The sequence below is a fragment of the Asterias amurensis genome, chromosome 1, assembly GCF_032118995.1.
Source record: "Asterias amurensis chromosome 1, ASM3211899v1".
In the NCBI taxonomy this organism is placed as follows: domain Eukaryota; kingdom Metazoa; phylum Echinodermata; class Asteroidea; order Forcipulatida; family Asteriidae; genus Asterias; species Asterias amurensis.
The window spans coordinates 22356774-22379589 of NC_092648.1; the positions used below are offsets into that span (position 1 = coordinate 22356774).

Below are 22816 nucleotides of genomic sequence, written 5' to 3' on the forward strand. Positions count from 1 at the left end.
CGGCTCTCATGCCTGTGTGGTGTATTGTACTGTACGCAGATTTTATCATACTTTGTGTTGTGATACGTAATGGCATTATGTTGAGGCACTCGCCTGTGTGATGTGCACGTTTGCATAAGGAATGAAAGTGTGAAAGATACACATTCTAACTACTTGTACGTTCATGTATATTGTATAGGATTCAGCTTTTGTACATTTACTGAGCGCATTCTGAACTTGTGTGATAACCATTCCCTGCACAAATCTTTTACACCACAGTAAACAGAGTATCTTTCAACCCTAACAATGAGAACTGGTAACATAAACTGTGCTGCCCTGCCAGGGAGATAAATTGTACGACTGTTTAGACACACAGAGTTGAACTCGATCTGGTTGAATGAGTTAAACCGACTTTAGTACTGTGTCTGAATGACTGCTTAGTGCAATGGTTGATCACAATGATGGCACGCACCCTTTTTTGCAGACAACTGTATATTGGGTTTTGTTGTTGTTTTGGGTGCTTTTTCCCTCTCCGAGTCTACTCGCCCCTTAACCCACATTCAGCACAGATGAACTCTAGACAGCCTTGATTCAGAATAAACTCTTACAGCCAATTTCCCTTAAAGTCACCTGGAAATAGATTTTTTTTCTTTCAAACATAAGAGTATATGCTTACGAACAATAAAACAATTTTTTTAGTAATTGTTTGTCACGATTTATATGTTTAAAAAATATATAAAGTTGTTTGGGGGGCTGACTCCGCCTACCCCTTTTGTGATGTCAATCGAGGCAGACTTTGCCTGCAATGCGTACAGTAAACACACTTGCAAAGTACATGTACGTCCAAGTCGTGAGTTGGTACATTTCAAAAAGTGTTTTTCTGCATTCAGCAGCAATACACCTGGTCGGCATTGCCGGAAAAAAAAACAAAAAAATATTTTTTTGAAACGTACAAACTCACGACTTGGTCCGTACATGTACTTTGCAATTGTGTTTACTCTACGCATTACAGGCAAAGTCTGCCTCGATTGACGTCACGAACAGCGCCCTCTCGGGTCGGGGTCTACTCTTAAATTTGTAAATAACATAAGAACTGATTTTTTAAAACCTTAGTTAACTCACATTAGTTTATTCACATTCCACTCATCAAAACACATATATAGTGACAAAGGCTTTATTTTGAAAAAATACCACTTCCAGGTGACTTTAATAGTCTACAGTATACTTAAGAAAAATTCTGTCATAGTACACACTCCAGTGAGTTACACCAAAGCATATTAAGGAAGTACTTTCAATGGGGAAAGGCAAGTTAACTGCCTGTGTCTAATGATTTATTATTTTGTCTATTTTTGTTACCCATTGAGGAAGGACCATTTTAAGTTTTTCCCCCATCACTACTTTTGTTTTGGTGTAAATTCATTTTCCAAGCGTCCATACAATGCAGCATACATAACATGGTGCATGGTTTGCAGTTGGTCACTATCACTGTCTTGTTCTATTACTAGGAACTTTCAGTTCTATCACTTTCTAGTCACTGTCTATCACGGTCCTTCACCTGGGACCCCGCACCATGAAATGCTATGGCAATCATGCTTTCTCGGTCACAGCTCCAACCCTTTGGAACAAGCTAACGACCCATATTCAAGCGGCACCTTCATTGGACATTTTTGAGTCATTACTTCAAACCCATCTGTTTTGTGTCAATCTGATAGTCTGGTTATAGTGCTAAGAAACATATTTTTATCATTTACATTCCCACTGCCTATTGATGATGTCCATGTATTGCACAGTTTGCACGCAGTAGCAGTAAATAGTCTGCACTTTCATGAAGTATACTGGCATTAACCCCGCACAGCCTACCCAGCTTCAGGAGTCACCACACTGAGCAGTAGCCATCCTAACGCTTACAACACTGCATGAATTGTAAAATTGCCTGATTCCAGTTTTGCTTTGATGCTTATAAATACTCAGTTCTTCAATTCTTGGTGTACTGACAGAAAGTGTTTCTTTTCTTTCCACTCTGTCGCACACTGCCCACCATCAGGCTACGGCAAACAAGCTCCCACCACAACAGACGGGAGGAACTTCTGTATTGTGTACGCCCTCTTTGGCATACCTTTTCTCGGTTGGCTGTTAGCCATCATTGGCGATTTCTACCGAGAGACATTTTGTAAAATGACCAACAAGATTGACTGTCTCCTGTGCGACTACTGCGCATTAAAGAAGAGGAAACTCAGGCGGTGCATTATGTGGTTTGTCGTGGCGTCCATCAGCTATGGCATTCTCGTGCTTGTCCCTGCGGCCGTGTTCAATCAATTGGAAGACTGGACGTTCAGAATTGCACATTATTATTGCTTTATCACTTTGACTACTATAGGATTTGGGGATTACGTTGCATCACGGGAATCTACAGCTGATAATGAAGTGCTTGATGTTGTGTATGACATTGCCATAGTGTTTTGGTACATCTTTGGCCTGTCGTTTTTTGCTGTTGTACTCAGCAGTATTGGAACAGGCCAGAAGAAAGCAGCCAATAAGATTAAACAAATGAAAAAACATCACCATGAAAAAACCGTTGAACACATCAGTGAATCCTGTCCATACACAATTGATAAAGAAACAGTACAGGTGACTTTAGAGGATGGGATCATAGGACCAGTAACGTACCACGTACATGATACATCTTTGGACGCGAACAATTCTGAGCAGGGAAAGGATCCACTAGAATCACCTTCATTATCAGTGGACATCCAGCCAGAGATTTCTTTCTCTCATCAGGAGTATTCATTCAACAACAGCAACGGTAATGCTTTTAATAGCCAATCAAACCTCGTCACTGCTGATGAGCTTCAAGTAATCGAGCCGTGTGGCTTGTCCAACGGCGCGGAAGAAAAGAAAGTTCCCCTGAGGAAAAAAGTGTCCTTTGATAGCAATTGTAATCCGAATGACGGAGGACCGAAGAGAATCCGGCGGAAAGCCACCGGGAAGCGCAAGTCATCATCGAAGAAGTTGTCAAGTTCTAAACTGAAAGTTAATCTGGAGGATGAGGAGGATGCACTGGAGACTGGACAAAGTACTGTCGCCATGGCAACAGATAAAACCAACTGTCAGTGCTTTTGTCATGTGGAAAATGCAGTGGTTGAGTAAATATCTCAGCATCGGAAATGGATGGATTAAGTTGTTAGTTATTAAACCCTATAAGTGGCCTGTTGTGAATTCAAAATTTCTAACTGTTCAAAACGAGAAAGGGGGTTATGCTTAGGGGTTGAAAGATTGCTGAATTTTTCTTGGGGGCGTGGGTTGGACTTTTGAGGAGTGGTGGGAGTCAAAGCTGAATTTAGGGAGGCACTTTGGAGGCACTTTCTGATTCTGTGTCACTACTGTTGTACTTACTATAAGAAAGGAATTTATAGGAATGTTACAACAGATTTCGTAATTACAATATATTCATTCAAACCTTCTTATTTTCAAAAAGCCTAACGTGTACCATACTTAACCTCAGCTGTTCCTTTTAACAATTGATGCTTAGTTGTAGTTTGAAAGAGTATAATAATAAGATCTCTTTCAAGTATAGTTCTATCACAAAAGATATAGGCCTAGATGTTTCATCAGAAAACATCTGAGAACAATTTCAGAAAGAGATAATCACATAGTGTTATCGCAAACCTCTATTGGTCAGAACAATATTATTGTCAACATTACAGTATCAAGGTTGATACAAGATTGCTTCCAGATTAAAATTCACCAATGACATGTAACCCACTTTCCTTACATACACCTATAAGCCGCTTCTGAATCAATGGTCTTTGCCTACGGCTATGGCCAATGGCCGCTATGACATTATTGGAGAATTAAATAAGACTCTGGCCAGGGGCCATTAGTTCAAATATGAACTTTGACTTCAGAAGCGCAAACAGCGCCCTGACTTGAGGTCAAAGGAAGACGTATCATTGGCTGGGAGTTGTGATTGGCGCATACAACACTTGTTCTCAGTTATGGGGTATATTAAATCAATTGTAATAAAGTAATAACATGCAAAACAAATTATGTAACCATCACCATAACAACACAATTGCACATCTTCTGTATACCTTGAACATTGAAACATACATCTCACTTTATCATAGAGACCATAACAAAATTATGGCAAAACTGTTTTTAAGTCTTTCATGGTGGCGCACAGTGCACTTTAACACTATCCTGCCCAATGCAGTTCTAGTCAAGTGTGTTCACAACATCATAGAGAAAGGGTACTATGATAAAATGTAAAACACTTCAGCAAGGCAGCGAGCATAAATTAGTGAAGTCATCTAATGGTCTAAGAGGAGTCTATTCAGCTTATTGTGAACGTCTTTCAGGTATTCTATGTCTACAGGGTGTGTAAATATATTATACATTTTTTTATGAGTTTATTACCTTATTATAATATAATGTACCTCAACAGTTTGGTATTAAAATTATTTTCACTCTCCATTTTATGACTTGACTGGTTTGAATGGATGCAGTAATTGCAGGTTTTGGAACATCGTTACCATGACAATTGGTCTTTCTCTGTGTACGACTATTTCTATTTCTGCACAGCACTTAACACTTGACATTTGTAAAACAGACCTGCTCTGCCTCGATTTCTTTACCAAGCACTAAGATTTAAGATGAGTTAATCCCATTAACCCCTCAGGCCAGATACTTCACGGAGGCAACGAAGGCGATTGTCTCCGTGTCCCCTGGTCATTGCCTTGGTGCCCTTAAAATGCTCCAGTACAAATTTGCAATTTCATCATAGGGTGCCCTTAACCAAGAAGAAAATGCCTTGGTGCCCTTGCCAAAACGAAGCATACAGCCCTGTCCCCTTATCGTGATTTGTATTATGACATCACAGTTTGCTATTAAGATTAATACAAAGTTAAGATTGGTCCCAGGTGCTATTTTAACCAGATTTGTTGTTTATTTCAGTTTTGTTGTTCAATTCAACTCACTTTATTTCCATTTCATACACAAGATAAGGCAATGGAGTATAAATATAGAAACAAATTTGTTCATGACTACAAAAGGCAGAGAAAAAGTAAATGAATTTGTACAATACAAAGAGCCCATCGAGTACAGACTCCTCTAAGAAATTAAAGAGGAAAAATGTCTTTGTTCAAGCTCATCATGTTTACAATATAATCATGCATAATTTAATTGATGTATTTTATTGATCCATTACACCTCGCACTGGCAAAACAAAAATAAGATGATAATAAGTTACATTACACACAATCTCAATATTGACTGAGGAAATGAATGTATGGAAAATTGTTTAGTGGCCCACAAACACTTCGAAAATTTGTTGTTTGAAACAGCAACCAACTGGAGGAACTTCAAAAGTACTTAAGAATGAGACGGGTATGGAAGAAATTGGCTTGTGTAACCACTAGGGATGGGTAGAAATACAACACAGGAGAAAAAGTAATTATCAAAGAAATTTGTATACAGAAATATTGTCATGGCAGGCAAGTGGTTTATAATAAACATGTGTGTGTGATCTTTCCTTATACCTTAAGATGTAAGGAGTATTTTGGGTATCTTATCTGGGTTTTATTTCCTTTTTTAAAGAAATAAATGTACACATATTTACCAATAAACAGTTTAAACTTTTAACTGTGTTTTGGTAAATATGTCCATGCAGCATTTGTCTTTTAAATTAAAGTATCTGCTGGTAAAGTCTAAAAGAAACAACATTCAATACTCTTTTCTGGCATGTAAACATTGATATAATAAAGTAGTTTTTTCACTAGTGATGATCAAGAAAGCAAAAATTGTGTTCACTGTAAAATTTGAACTTACTGTGACTTTACTGTGGTTAGTAACCACAATCTTTGTTTGCTAGCTATTTTGTCACTGTGTTTGCTAGCTATTTTGTCACTGTGTTTGCTAGCTATTTTGTCACTGTGTTTGTTAGCTATTTTGTCACTGTGTTTGCTAGCTATTTTGTCACTGTGTTTGCTAGCTATTTTGTCACTGTGTTGTCACACAAGGCTGTACATGTATCGTATGCATGCGTACCTACATAGTTTTGACCCATTTCACCTGACGTCGTGATCAGAAAAATCTTGAATGCGCCATACTGGTGGGCAATTTCACTGTGCGTTTTCATATAGAACTCTATGCATAGAGTATGCTGTGCGTTATGCTGTGAAGTGCGCATTTTAGACGACGCGGCGTTAATACGCGTAAACCTAACTTGCCCACCATGGTGAGCGTGGCATCAGTCGCCGCGTGTGACGCGCGTGCAAGGGGTCAATATTGTGAAGTAGGTCTGCGTTTCAAGTGTTGAAGCCCAGTTGTTGTTCAGTTCTCTCATAATTTTCAGTCAAATCAGCCCTTGAATATACCTCTGACACATACAGCATTTCAAGAGCGAAGCTAACAATTCTGACTCAAAGAAATGTTGAAAAACAGTAAATAAAATGTATAAAGGAATATCATATATAATTCATTAACTGATTGGTGCACATGTATATTTCATCTTTTAAATGTATTCATTAAAATGCAATATATTTTATCAAAAACATGTATGTGTCTGAATGCCTTTTTGAACAGTTGCATGTTGTAAACTCACTTATCTTCACTGAAAAAAGGAATTGTAACTAAGAACAAGACTGTTGCATGTAGGAATGATAATTATCGGAAAATGTTCACCTTAAAAATTCTTAAAAAACAATCCTGTTCAGTTTATAGGCCAATCTGAAAAGATGTAGTTTTAAGATATTGTTTGAAGCGAGAAGTATCGTTAGTGTCTCTAAGATATTCAGGAAGAGGGGTAATAGAGGGGGGGGGGTCGACTTGGGGGTGGGGGCATGTTAGAAAAAGCCCTATGTAACCCATCAGTGGCCAGGAGAGTCCGGTAACAAACAGCATGCTGCTCAATGACCTCAGACCTGGCCTGACATGCTGGTGTGGCGGTTTCAACTTTCCGCCGTGTTCAGTTTTCCGAATGACCAAATACGGTAACATTACTTCACGCGATGCCTGCGCACAGCAAGCGAAAGTAGTAAATTTTTAGTGCCGTATTGAGTCATCCGTGCGTTCGAATCCCACCGGAGTAATATGCCTGGTGATTTTGTTCACTTAGCTCGGGAAAGTACGGACACAGTGCTATTATACATCGGTGTACATGGGCAAAACCAAAATGAATAATCAGAATAGCGTCTTTAAAAAAGAGACACGCATTCATTTCCATTGTCAATCAGTTTGCAAACAGCCACTCTCTTTGATTGCAAAATGACCGAAGCACCAGTGTTATTTGGTCCTATGCTTGAAGTTCCTGTAGTATCAACATCCCAACAGATTTGAAGCATCACGAGCAGAAAGACTCGCAAACCTTTCTTCTCCATTTATGTTGATGATCCTTGGGGAGTATGTTATAATTTAACCGCAATCAAATTACAAATCGATGGAAAGCGTGGATTATAATAGCTCGCAGGCATGCACCTGCCCCTGTAGGAGAGATACAATGGGTGCGTGCAGAGATGCCAACTCTCTCTGAATCTGAAGAATGTTCCCTAGATGAATTTATTTTGGGGGTTGAACAAAGAATAATAATAATAATAATAATAATAATGATACCAGATGAATTTAAAAGAATCTTTCCATGTTCTGATCTGATGAACAATCTCCCCTGATTATGGGAAACTTGTTTTCTTATGTCAATGTCATTTTCAATATCTCTTTGATTGTTGGACAAAATGTCCTTGGTTGTAAGATGCAAATTTTGATAGCTTTGGTGTGTGTAAAAGTTGCTTAAACTGGATGTGTTTTATGTTATACCCATGTTTTTGAGCTGTGGTTTTGGGGATAGAAAATGGGGTTAGGCCGGGGGTCTCAGGCCCTAGAAATTTGAGTCTGACTTGAGGTTGATCATGGAATTGTCAAACCTTCAAGTTGAAACTAAATAATACTTCAAAATATACCCCAAGGCTGTTTGAAGTTGGGGGTGGGAGGGTTGTCATTGAAGGTTAGTTGCCCTTCCTGCCCCCTCCCTCTCACCCCCACTCTGATTCGAGCCCCATTGATTTGGAATTTGACATAAAATTACATCATGGATGCGACCACGACCACGGTTGAAACAAACAAGTCATGCTATTTAATGATTTATGATAATGGACATGCCTCAAGCCTGGTTCATACTTTCGTTGAGTGCGAAGCAATTGTTATGCGAAGCAAATGTTTATTTCACATGGCTGTTTTCGCAGCGAATGTTTCGCAGGACTGTTGCAAATTATTTGTTGCGAATTTGTGACGCCAAAATTTGTATTGCATTTGCAGTATGAACCGGGGCTTCATTATTAATTACCAAACAATACATTTGCAGTGGGGCAGTTGTCTGACTAGACATGCAGAGAGGCTTATCCTAGATACAAGGAAAAATACTGGGAGTGTAAGCCAAGGTCACGGAGCTATCAACTTCTCAATCAGTCTACGTCCATTAGCTTTGATGGATTCATTGTATTCTTGCCTGTTCACTTCATTTAAAAAAAGAGCACATTAGTTCCGCAGTTAGGCCTAGTATCCAGGAAATCTACTGTGTGAAAATTCCCTTGCTATAGAAATTTGTCAAGCAGTATTTTCTGATGGATGTTAAACTTGGGTTTTACCCAATTATACACCGATGTGTGTTAGCACTGTATACTATTAAGTACTTTCCCAAGTTCTGTGAAAAAAAATCACAGGCATATTACTCGGGTGGGAATCGAACCCACTAACCTTACCATCTTCATGTACATGTATCAAAAGCCTGTGAATTTATTTGTATGTTTCTCATATCTCTACCATCCTACCCTTGCAATTCTAGAGCAGTATCTTACCAACTAGACCACCAAGATTGCCCAGTAGCTAGAGTCAGTTGGAATCCTATATTTCAGCAGCAGTACACTGCAACAATTTAATATATGTTAAATTTGCATCGGGGATAGATTATTCATTTTGGAATTTACGCAATATTTTCTTTTTGAAATTGAGCCCTGGGTTTCTTTAAAGCCATTGGACCCTTTTGGTAAACAGTGTTGCCCAAGGCCCACACTTTGTGTACCACAACTTCTATATCAAATAACAAACCTGTGAAAATTTAGGCTCAATCGGTCATCGGAGTCGAGAGAAAACAACGGAAAAACCCACCCTTGTTTCCGCGCATTTCGCCGTGTCATGACATGTGTTTAAAATAAATCCGTAATTCTCGTTAACGAGGATGAATTTTAATTGATTAGATTTCAGTCAGTATACACAGTTTCGTGTCACAGGTAATAAGTTAATGCTTGTGTGTGGGTGTTGGACCTCGGGGAATTGACCAGGATGTTCAATTATCATACAGAGTGGGTTTTCACTGAAGAAGCTACATGTAGAAAATGAAATTTGGAAAAAAAGTGTGGAAAAAATATGTTTCTAGACTCCCACTTTTCAGTACTTTTGATTTTGGATTTTGATACATATTCTCAATGCTCTTATTGGAGCCAAACGCGAAGAGAAGACAATGAAGAAATTTAAGTTTTCTTATTCTTATTCTTATTCTTTATTTGGCCAACAAACAAATACAAATACAAGCAGACAGTATGTCAAATAGATAATTATAAGTACATGTACAAAAGTAAATACAAAGCATGAAAAACAATAAGGGCACAGGAAATTATAAAACAACCCTAGATGTGGGAGGAAAACCCCAAGAGAATTATTCCACGGGAAAACCCACGCAGTCAAGTAGAGCCTGACAACCCAATCCACATAGATTCAAACAGGGGTCCGAGAGGTGGAAGGTGAGGCAAGACACCACTACACCAACCTGACCTTTTGTAATACACAAATATTATTTACAAACTTTTGGTCATTTCAAAGAAACTAATGGATGCTCATATATATGTCAATTTGTGTTTTGTGAACATCTTAAATCCTAATGTAGTGATGCATGTGTTGGGCTTTACTCAATAGTGGCACGATGTTGAAAGAAATTGCTTTTAACAACACTTAATGACTGTCACAGAAAGTCTGCCTGTCCCCGGAGGTTACACCTCTGTTCAGTGTGGCTGTGTCATCTTCAGAGCATGTACTTATAGTTGCTCACACCACAAAGTGACCGTTATGTAAAAAAACATTACAAACTTAAAAATTTTACATGCGCAGTGATGCACTCAGTACCATGGTATACAACCCTCCATTGAATTCTGCGTTTTCACAATACGTAGGGTCACTGGTTCCCTTCTGTGCTTTACACGTGGAACAGGCTATTGGGACCTGTGACAAAACCATGGTCATCATGAGGCTGGTTCCAAATGATCGACCACAGTTGTCAACTAAAATAATGGTCGACTAGCCTGGGTTGAAGTCAAAATAGTCAACCTTTAATCAGTTAACCATGGTGCACACTCAAACTCAAACTTGCTCTTAGTGTTTACACTTCGGAGTGTGGTCAATATTGTCCATTCTCATTTCCATCCACGTTTAGCTACAATTTCTAATCAGCAAACATGGCAGCCCCATTGTCACTCATTTCCTGCCAGAGCGCTGCCTCCATATTTGTCTTGCTTCCCGTATTTACAATAATGAGTAAGAACTCCCATGACGGTGGTGGTGTCAAAAGGTGCCATATGAATATTCCCACCAATTGCCTCTGTAATTACATTTGTTTGAATTGGATAAGAAAACAAAGGATGGATGCACCAAGATACAGGAGGCAACAGTTATGCAATGTGCATTTACCGGTGCAAATGGAGTTATGTCCTCTATGCAATACAATCCAGAGGACATTATTGCATATGCAATAATGTCCGCCGGACGGTTTTGCATAATATGCAATTTGTGTCCGCACGGACGCTGCTGCATAATGCAATTGTGTCCGCCCGGACACATTTGCTTATGCAGTTGTGTCCGCCCCCGTGCAAAGCCGACCGTTCGCCATTTTTTTTACAAGCTAAGTGCATGTCATGAGTGACATGGAAAATGTTTGGCTGTTGGGTATTCGTTGCAATCATGAAATTTGTTAATATCCATGCTGCATATATACGTAGGTTCAGTGCATGTACGCTCGCTTAAGCGCGCACGTACATGTACAGTCATGTACATGTCCGTCGGCCGGTTTTTGCATAGCCCAGGACATGATTGCATATGCAAAAGTGTCCAAAGCGGACAGTATTGCATGGCGGACACAACTGCATCTGACACTGGTACAAATTTCCTGCCAGAGCTAACAGCAAATTAGAACTCTCATGACTTTGTATGGTGGAGTCAAAAGGAGCCGGATGGTTACCCACCTTGCCTCTTTTTTTGATACATTTTTTTGTATTAGAAAAGAAGAAAAAAAGGATGGATGCATCAAGATAGAGGGGGCTTTAGTTAATGCAGCTACAATGCATTGGGACACATTCTTTGGCATAATGTACTTCAGTGTGGTTGAGAGTGAGATAGAGATTGTTTTAAAAAAAACGTGTTTGTGTCATCAAAAATGCGGGCGTGATCAACATACAAATATCTTAAAACTACGCGCGCACGCCTTTGACATCTAATGCGTACAATTTCCTGAGCCAATCAGCGTTGTTTCCCAGTACATCCCTCCCAGGGGGTTAGTGACGAGAGGTATCGATACGGCGCGCTGCCTATGGTAGCCAGGCTGGGGGGAGGTGTTTGTTTCCAATGAAGTCATTTTTTTTTTTAAAAGAACTCCACTCTCAACTTGCCCTCTGGTGCTACTGGAAAACAATTTGCAATCAATTTAAGTGGTTATGAATGCTACCATTAATACATGTACATCAGAAAGATACATTCATGACTAAAGTTACATGTAACAAATCTGGGTTTCTAGAACTCCCTGGGCCAGGCATTATGAAATGCGAAATGTGGCTGTTCCATGAGATCCTGATTTGCTGAAGTCTTTCCAAAAACAAAAAAAGTGACAAATCTGCTAATGTCACAACATTTAGCAGATTGTTTATTCTGCAATCTATTGCCACGATTATTGCTATAAACATTTTCTGAAGCTTGCGTGTAGAACATATCAAGCGAGGTATACCGCTTGCTTGCCTTTCCACAAATCTACGTACATAAGTTTAGCATTTTCACAACATGGCAAATCCCAATATGCATCCATCGTTTTGTAAATACACTGCACTTTGCGTACACGTATTTTCTCTTAATTTTTATGAAGTGCTGATTGTGTTGAAATAACCCATCAAAACATTTGCAAGATTTTAGAAAAGATTCTTTATGGATGAAGAAATCAGCTTTATTTTGGTACTCAAATTTAAAAGAAAGTACAGGGGGTTAGTGTCTCAGAAACAGCAGTTTAAAAAACAGTACAGCTCCAAACGTGCCTCTCTCCATACAAGGAATTTTTTGTTGTGGCGAATATTTGTCACTCTTTGAAAATGGTAATGACGAGTAGGAAATCTAGTAGGATACGCTACAGTCAATAATGAATGTATTTAAAATCAGTCCTAGTTTGACTTTAGGCTTTCTGAATATCAACTCATCATTATTTATTCTAATAGATGTTAAATTTGCATCGGGGATAAAGAATATTAATTTTGGTTTTTACCCATACACCGATGTGTGTTAGCACTGTATACTCAGTACTTTCCCGAGTCCTGTGAAAAATATCACCGGCATGTTACTCGGGAAAGTACTGAGTATACAGTGCTAACATTATTTATTCCTTGAACAAAATGCAAACATCAAGCTATTAATACCATTCACAGGACACTGGACACCTTTGGTAAATGTCACAGACCATTATTCTCACAAGAACATAATGAAAGAAAAAAACACCCTTGTTGAACAAGTCTGTGTGCTTTCAGATGCATAGATCAAGTCTTTTATGTATTTGTATTGTTTCTTTTAATATTCGAGTGGGAAATAACGTTTTTCTCCAAAACAACATTGCTTAAGAGGGAGCCGATTCTCACAATGTTTTGTTATACTATCAACAGCTCTCCATTGCTCGAATAGCAAGATTGTTTTTATGCTAACAATTATTTTGAGTATTTACCAATAGTGTCCAGTGCCTTTAAGGTTGGCACTTCCTGAGGCACAGGCTAGTGTCGGAAGAAAGCACTTTTGTCTTCGGAGCTTGTTTCCATTGCTCAGAGCAAAGTACAATTTTTCATTTTTTTTTAATAATCCGAAGTGCAGATCACTCTTGTTTGTACCTTTCCCCTTGTGGTGGCTGTTTGAGCCTCGCATATTATTAGATTTCAAGGAAGTAAGTCCACAAAGGCTTGAGATTAAAAAGTAGTTTCTTCAGGCTGAATTATTGAGAAAAACAAATCTTGAATTTTCTATTTTGAGAAAGCAGAACTGATCCTTGAAAAATACATTTGGCCAAAAGGTGTGAATATAAAACACATATTGCACATTATTAATTTAAATTTTTGGTCAGTAATAGGCATTTTTTCCACAGAGCTCGGGATAGTAGGCCTTCCGAGTATTAAACACACAACAGGGCCCAACTTCATAGAGCTGCTAAGCACACAAATTTGCTAAGCGTGAAATTTCTTCCATGATAAAAACAGGACTACCAACCAAATTTCCATGTGATACTCAGGATAAGCAAACAACAGCTGAATACCAGTAACAAGCAATGTGCAACGAATAGAAATTTGGTTGGTAATCCTGTTTTTATCAAAGAAGAAATTTCATGCTAAGCAAATTTTTGTGCTTAGCAGCTCAATGAAATTGGACCCTGTATGTACATGGGTAAAAGTAAAACACAAATTTAATACTTTTTTCTCTGAATTTTGGAAATGCTGCATCAGTTCTTTGTTGGTAAAACTAATTTGGCACCACCAGTCCTTAATTGTCTTTTATTATTCAATTCCTCGGTCGAGTGCATTCGGCTTGTCAAATTTAATTAATTCAACGTAAGCCTTGATTGCATTGATTGCCATGATAAAACTACCTGAAAACTCATTGAAACCAGAGCAGTGAAAATGGTCACCTGAGCCTCTACATTTCATCCACTTAAATTCCAATCCAGTTGGCTTTTGAAGCAAACGTTGGTGTGCAACCAACTGTTTTTTGTGTGAGTCTAGCCCTTTGTGGTTTCTGTACAAGAGAGCTAAATAGCTCAGTTGTTAGAAAGTTGGCATGTTTAAACCGAGGTGGTTCGTTCAAATCCCACTCTAGTCAATTTTAGACCTTTTCAAACATTAGGGTTTGGACTAGCAAAATCAAAACTTGACGAATTTCTCAAAAAATAAAGCAAAACAAATTCAAGGGAAGCTTATGAATGTGGTGCACATCCTTTAAAAATGGTATTACATGCATTTTGTAATCATATTTTGATGTAGACACACAACATTTTTGTTAAACTTGAATAGTCACTGTTACCGTTGCTCTATTGCACTGAAATTATTGCTCTACACATAATTAATGTCACTGAGAAATCCATGACTGTTGTACATTTACATTTCAATGTCATTCTTTTTCACACTACAAATGTCTTTTCAGCACCTCCACTAGTAGTCAAGCTGGGTGGCCACGTTTTCGTTAATGAAAATTCACTCCTCCTCCAGAGGTGTACAAGTAAACACTTGAATCTACATGTAAATTGCTCAGCAGGGACATTTAATACTTGATGATGTTTGTCTTTGTACCCATACATGTACATGTTTTTTATGTAAAAAAGTCAGTGTTGTGATAGTTTGTTGGTGTGTTTGTTTGTTTGTTCATTTTTTTCGGGAACAAAAGCCTTGCTTTACCGTTGTCCTGTTTGTCATTATTTACTCAACTGCTGTGTAAATTGTTATTGTCTTGACTACATCTGTGACTTGCCATTATTTATTCATTATCATGTATATTAACTTTAATGATGTACACAAATGTAACTTTATGGCAACATTGAAATAAATGTATTGAAATGAATGAATCCTTGGTTGCATGGCCCAGTTGTTGAAAAGGGTTGCATGGCCCAGTTGTTGAAAAGGGATTATGTCAGATTAATGAGCAGAACTTAAGAGATGATGGTGTTTCAAAAAGAAAAACAATTCCCATGGTTTAGGCCGGTGTTTGTAACACACATAGGAGTTTGTACATTGCTGATGGATATGAGATAGCGGAAGGATCCTGTCAATAATTTATTTTTTTGCTTACAATTAACTTAGACTTAACATTGGCAGATTTGTTGTGTGCAAAACCTAATAAAAAGCTCATATCTTTCTCAAAACTTTTCTTTTTGCATTCTGTTATAATTGGTAAGCGTACCACTTTGTCGAAATGAGTCAATATTAGCATTGATTGTAATTGGATTGGTAATATGACTCTCGTTTAATTGATGTATCCTTGATTGGGTAAAATAATAACAGAGGGACTTTTGTCTGAGCGTGGGAGAAATAAATTTAAAGGAACTAAGTGACTTCAATTAAAACAAGGTTAATGTAGAAATTAAATAAAACGATTTCTTAAAAGCACTGAATACATATATGGTAACTGTCAAAGTATTCTCGCTTGTTGTTTCCCAACCAAACATGCATAAAATAACAAATCTGTGAAAAAAATTACTCAATTGGTCCTAAAAGTTGCAAAAAAATCATGAAAGAATGAAGGATGATGCATAAAACATCAGGTGATTGACAGTAATTCAATTCTCTCTGGAAACTTAAGGTGAAATGTCCAATTAAAAAAAATAGCCTTCAAAATAGGTATTTAAATTTGTATTCTAACTTGTTTGCTAATTGGTGATCTATTGTCATGTTCTAATGAGTATTCTTACTGGTTGTCTAATTTCTGAAAGTGTCTGTTGAATAATTAAGTATCCATGGCCAAATTTTTGTCTGGGCCAGAAATGTTTTTTTTTACAAGATCAGAATCAAAATGGGAAAAGCCTGAATCTAAATGTACATAGTTGAACATGTAAAGTGTTTTTGATTTAAACAATCTATTTAATAATAATAATTCTTAATAATGGCTTCTTATATAGCGCATATGTCCGACACTCAGTGACGCTCTTGGCGCTGTAACATACAGTATTTCCTGCAAGATGTGGGACTACGTTCTGAATTATGAGACCTAATTCTGATAGCACCATGCAATGTTTTTAAAGGGTGCTGTTTCAATTGACCTAAAATCATACTTGGATTCTCAAATTGCAAATAATTTTGTTGCTTAATTAAAGGTATTACTCAGTGAGGTATTATTAGTAAACTTAGCCATGTTTGTTGACATGTAATGTTTAAATGTATGTGATACATTTATTTGCTGTAACCAATATTGGAATAAATGTTTAAAACAATCGTTGCCTATCTATACATTTGTAGGTTATGGAAACATTTCCCCATCCACCCGCAATGGACAGACGTTCTGTATCTTCTATGCGTTGGTTGGTATTCCAATTTTCGGTATACTTCTGGTTGCTGTGGCCGATAAATTAAAGAAGAATGCTGACCGGCTCGAGAAAAGGATGAACAAACGTTTTCTCGACCATCCCAAGGTGAGTAGAAGACACAAAAAGTGAAGAGTTTTGTCAAATTAGAAAGATGAGCAAAAATTACAACTAGCTGTTGCCAACCAAAAAGACAAAGGGTATTAAAAAAAATAGTTCACAGACTGACGTTTTCAACCCTAGCAGAGTCTTTCTCCAAGGCTTGGTGTGTTGTCATTTACACGCTGTTTGTATCGCACATCTCAGAACCAGTCTCGCCCAATTTGCTAGATATAAACAAACCACAATTTGTTAAGCTACATTAGAGAACCTGCTAGGGTCGAAATATCAGGCAAATGACTTTTTTTTCAAAATTAAAAGGATGCCAAACAATTGCCAAACTCAAACACTCTCTGGCAAGTACCTTACAATTATAAGCATGGAGGTAGAGATAGAGCAACTGCATCTGCATGATTTTAGTGGCAGTAATTGCTCACGTTTTATCCAGCATGGTTGGATAGCACTAAAAAATACTTGGTACTCTCCCGCGTTCTATGAACGCAGGAAACTTACAGGAAAATTACTTGGGCGTGATTCCATTTCTAGACACAGTTTGAATTATGCATTATCAGTTGAAAATTTCTTTTTACCCTTATAGCGAATAGTTAGATAAAATTTATATTGAATTTTGGATGAAATAATTTACTCTTCCTCTTTTTTCATTGTCTTGTAAATACTTATATCGTTTCAAACTTGATTTTTGTTATAGATAAAGTCCACAGTTTACTCTATTCTACTGCTGGCCACTGGTATCTTACTGTTCATGATGATTCCTGCGGCCATCATTTCTCGTATTGAGGGATGGGATTTCTCCAATTCCTTCTATTATACGTTTATCACCTTGTCAACTATTGGATTTGGTGACTTTGTTATAGGTAAGCATCAATGTTATAGTCGAGACCTGATAGTCGGAGACCTGAAGGTCATAGACCGGAGATCAACACCTAGACTGGCAAAACTTGGCCCAATTTTCATGGCTCTGCTAACTGCCAAATTTCTGCGCTAGCTTTGTAAGTGCAGAATGCCTAGTAATGTGGAGTACGGATGGGACGTAAAGCCGTTGGTCCCATGTGTTGTGTAACGCATGTAAAAGAACCCAGTGCACTTATCGAAAAAGAGAAGGGGTTCGCCCCGGTGTTCCTGGCTGTGGCTGCTGTATGCGCCGTAGCACATTGTAAACCCTTATAAGGTGCTAAATAATTGGGTCTTAGAATTCATCACTGCAATAACCTATCTTTCTGAAAGTTTGTATATACTCAGCGCCTTGAGTACCTCGTTTGGTAGATACGTGCGCTATATAAGATTTGGATATTATTATTATATTATTATGCGCACAACATAAGCGCAGAATTCCCTGCTTCCAATGGCGCCGATTCAAGCAGAGCCATGAATCAATTGCACAGAGCATTGCGTTCTTTCAACTTGTCACTACTCCTCGCTTCTCATGCATGCGACTTTTCAGCTCATCAGGGCCCATTTTCATGGCTCTGCTGATTGTACACAATGAATCGCTGCTAAACAGAAGCAGGGAATTCCGTGTAAACATCAAAAGTATTAGTAGGAAACATTTGCTGGTGTGTTGCATACTCTACGTGACAAGGCATTCTAGATTGGTGAAACTCCTTAGCATTTAAAATGAAAGGTACATTCCACAAAATAAAACTATGAATGAGAAAAGAAAAATACTATATAAATTTACAAAATTGTATGAAGTGCCAAGCCAGTGAGCAGCAAGGAGGAACAGGTGAGAAGGCTTATCAACCACAAAAATGTTCATCAAAGAAATCTGCCTCTCTAAATAAATACAAGTGTGTTGATCCGTTTGCTCATTGCATTGCGTCCTGTTTGTCTCACACTGAGTCTGGCTCTCACTGCACTGTATTTGTGATATCGTTCCACCTATAATTGAGCAATCTCATCGCTAATCAGTGGCAAGTCAACTAAATTCTAAGCAACATTTATTTCCACAAATCATCATCAGTCAACAATGTATCAATGTGGAGGCACTTTTCAAAAAACGAGTCTTGTCAAGGAACAGCCTACAAAATGAAACAAACCTTCTTCATCATCTCTTTACCCAAAGGGACCAACCCAGATATTGATTATAGCATCTTGTATAAGTGATGCACTTACGCTTGGATCATAATTTGGGTTAGCCTTCATGACACTTGTCATTAGCTTCCTGTTCATCTATCACTGAGTTTCCCTCTCACTGTGGTATATTTGTGACATCTTCCTACCTATAATTCTAATCCTCAATCATTTTGCCCTCTGCTTCACCTTTTTATCCAAAGGGACCAACCCAGATATTGATTATAGCATCTTGTATAAGTGGTGCACTTACGCTTGGATCATCATTGGGGTAGTCAGTCTCTCACTGTGGTATATTTGTGACATCTTCCTACCTATAATTCGCATCCCTTATCATTTTTCCTTCTTCTTCGTCACCTATTTATCCAAAGGGACCAACCCAGATATTGATTATAGCGTCTTATATAAGTGGTGCACTTACGCTTGGATCATAGTTTGGGTTAGCCTTCATGACACTTGTCATTAGCTTCCTGTTCATCTATCTCTCTCACGGTGGTATATTTGTGACATTTTCCTACCAGTACTTCTTATCCTCAATCATTTTCCCTTCTGCTTCACCTTTTTATCCGAAGGGACCAACCCAGATATTGATTATAGCGTCTTATACAAGTGGTGCGCTTACGCTTGGATCATCATGGGGTTAGCCTTCCTGACACTCGTCATTAGCTTCCTGTCGGACGCATTCACCTCGACCGCCGATAAACTTGAACAGGACCGCATGGAGAAGATAATGAAGAGGAAAGGGATTGAGGGAGGAGACGGTGACCATAAAGTAGAGGAGGATATGAAGGTTATAGAGGCAGACATGATAGAGGGTGATAGTGAAGAAATGAAAGATTTACAGCAAAACAGTAGTGCCTCGTCTGCATAAATGGATTCAGAATCCTTAATTGTATAAAATGTCACTTTATTTTATAGTTGATCTATTGGAAAACATAAGTGCATCACAAATCTGAATTTGACCTTTGATCCCCTCCGTTAAAAAAGCTCAGAACCTTGTTCCTTGATGAGTAACAAATTGAAACTACTGATTGACTGTTGTTTCCAAAGCCATATTCTACTTAATCCTTGTTTAGGGGATGAGAAATTTCAGAATTTAGTCTGAATTTGTACATTTAATGTCTGCAGGTTGACAAAAAAAGCAGCTGTTTTATTTTTCTCAGATATAAACCAATCATGCTCTTCTAAGAAGCTCTGTTGAATTCTTTAACCGGGGTTGCCACAAGATGGAAATGTTATTGTTTTAACAAACAGGTTAACATTTACATCCTAATTTCAAACAATCTGTTGTTTACAAATCCTCATTTAATTTGCATAACACAGTTCTAGGATTCCCTATTTACCAGTGGAAATGAATACATTCAAGAAGAGTTTTCTACATTTAATTAGCTCATTGATGACAGCTGTATTTGTATTGTGAGCCAGTCCTCACTGCCTTGTGTTGTTTAAAGTTTATACCATATACTAATTACTCCAAAAATTAATAGACATAAAAAGTAAGAACATTCCAGCTGTTGATACTGTATGTTATTTTTTTAAAGGCAATTCGAGAGCGACTTAAAAAAAAACCATGTCAATCTGAGAAACGTTTCCAACTGAAACTACTCTTCCTGTATGGACACAACTTTTGACAATAAATAGAAATTGCTGCCTCTTTTTGAAAAGAAATTTGTTACTTTAGTTTTTCTGTATATCTACATCTATGTAGGAGTAAAACAGTTCCTAAAACCAAAGGTATACTGTGCCTTTAATAGGACACAACTTTTGACAATAAATAAAAATTGCTGCCTCTTTTTGAAAAGAAGTTTGTTACTTTAGTTTTTCTGTATATCTACATCTATGTAGGAATAAAACAGTTCCTAAAACCAAAGGTATACTGTGCCTTTAATAGATGATGGCCTACTTTGTAAAGCCATACAGTTTTTTAAATGGACGAATACAAATAACTTTGGAATTTGAATGTGTTGAAAGCATTTTAATGTCTGGGAACGATTTCATCAAGTCATTATGCATATAGACAAATTTGTTGCATGAAAAACGTTTTGTGCACATTGAATGCTAGCATTGATTGGCAAAATATGATTATTTTAGTATCATGGCATATGTGCCTTTAATAGATGATGGCCTACTTTGTAAAGCCATACAGTATTTTTAGATGGAAAAATATTAATAACTTTGGAATTTGAATGTGTTGAAAGCATTTTAATGTCTGGGAATGATTTCGTCCAGCAGTTTTGCATATAGACAAATTTGTTAAGTGAAGTCGTTTTAGGCACATTGAATGCTAGCACTAGTGGCAAAATATGATTTTTTGAGTATCACGGCATATGAACTGACTGGTGTGTACGATGTGTTTACTACAAAGGAAATAATCATAATGGAAACAAGTGTTGACATCAGCCATCCCTTTAAAGGTTTTCAAAAGTAGTATAACTTTGTGTTTTTTTAGTTGTTTTTTTAGTGTGTTTATATGTCCAGAAATTGTCCAATGTCCAGAGACTGTCCAATTTGTAATATTTCAAACAAACAAAACCATTTTTTATATTGCATTTTATTTCATTTTCTCTGTAATACACTCAAAGGTGAATTTATTTTAAATTTCTATGAAAGTGTAAACAGAGTGAACGAGGTCAACTTTACACAAATAAAAATTTAGCTAGAAAATTTCAGGAAGTGGTCTCTCAATTTCTTAAGAGCTAACAGTTTGATGTTGCATTGTAATGGGAAAACGAGTGAAGAGGTTTAATGGTTGCATCCTTGATTAAATGCATCTACTTGTTCAAGTGTGAATGATTTCTCCGGGAAAGAGTTGCCATAGAAACAAGACAGGATCTTGTTTCTGCCCCATCCCAATGTTTTAAGGCACTGAACACTACTCAAAAATAAGCAATTTTTGTAAGGTTTTTGTATTATATCTAGATTTTTTAATTATTTTACTGTGTTATACTTTGCTTTGTATTAATTTGTCTGGTCCAGACTTTTATTGTTCTTCTTTTCCAGCGCCTTGAGGTGGATTCTTCCTACTTCAGTTTTGCGCTTTATAAATTTTTATTTATTATTACTATAATTAGTTTTATTCTCCCAAATTTTTAAGGCAGTGTTCAAATTGGCAGCTAAAGCTATGGCTATTGCCACAATACTGCGTCATCATTTGTTAAAGTATAGGACATCCTTAGCAGCACTAGCAAAAGCAGAAGCCGTAACCGTATCCGTTAATTCAGATACAGCCATTTATTCACATCAATTGTAGACTAATTTCTTATTAGGAAATATTACCTAGCACGAGTAACAGGTTACCAGCCCAAAATGCCATTGTAGGTATATTGTTTCAAACTTGCAACTCAAACCATTATAACCTAAATTATGTACTCACAATTGTGTGCCAAAAAGCTGTATAAAAGTAGGGCTTCCCTAACTCAATTTGTCAACAAATAAAATGTGATTACCACAAAAGCTGTTCAATACATAATGCTGATTCACTGATAAAGCTGGGTGTGCACAGATCTTTGGCATGGTTGCATAACGTCCAAACATACAAGTGATGTTATTAATACAGAAAGAACATGTGTACAAACAAAGAGTTAAACATTAACAAAATAAGACTATAGTACAGCCTTTTTATATTGATGTTGTCTGTCAGTTACAAATGGATATTTACTTAAGATCAATTTTTTTAAAGAATATTACAGCCTTGTATATTTTGAAAGAAAAGTTATAAATTTTGATATGTTTTGCTATAACTTGGATGGTACCCCCTATATGAAAAAGGTATATATGTATAATTGTGTGGTGATTCTTTTGAAATGAAAATAATTTTTATAAACCATTTTTTTAGTGTGACTTAATTCTCCCTATCTGATGTCCGGTTTAGTATTATTATGCCTTTTTTAGCCTTCAAACAGTCTGCAACCAAGGCTAGTACCAAATATGGTCCGAGGTATCAATGGAACTAAATTAGCCTTTATTAATACCTCATTAATGTCTTGGATGCTGCATTGATTTTTTTGTTCACGTTTTTGTTTCTTTTCAATATGGTGAGTTAACCTGCTTGGCGTGTAAGAATTCAACATACTCGTGACCTTTGTAGTAAGGATGAACAAATATTTACCGAAGGGAATTAACAAAGACACTGAACTTTATTAATACCTAGCAATTTAAGCTCCCCACCAAGTATAATAAAATAATGATAAATAAATATGGTCTTAGTTATCATAAATGGAATTGAATTGGCTATTAACTATTTTTTTATGTCTTGGATTTTGCCTTGTTTTTTTCCTGTTCATTCTTTTTTTTTGCTTATTGTCCACA

General features: G+C 37.2%; 1 protein-coding gene across 4 annotated transcripts in view; it reads left to right on the forward strand.

The window, feature by feature from the left end:
- Positions 1–22135, forward strand: part of LOC139952463 (potassium channel subfamily K member 10-like) — a 28383-nt gene extending 6248 nt beyond the window's left edge. For 3 of the 4 annotated variants that reach the window (XM_071951639.1, XM_071951792.1, XM_071951716.1), the window contains exon 3: positions 2024–6463. In XM_071951639.1, the coding sequence (XP_071807740.1) occupies positions 2024–3126 (1103 nt within the window). In that variant the 3' untranslated portion in view covers positions 3127–6463. Of the gene's footprint in view, positions 1–2023; positions 6464–16253; positions 16427–17126; positions 17293–19080 lie in introns of those variants that run through there. The other variant, XM_071951863.1, reaches the window with a different exon arrangement.
- Positions 22136–22816: the final 681 nt, after the last annotated feature.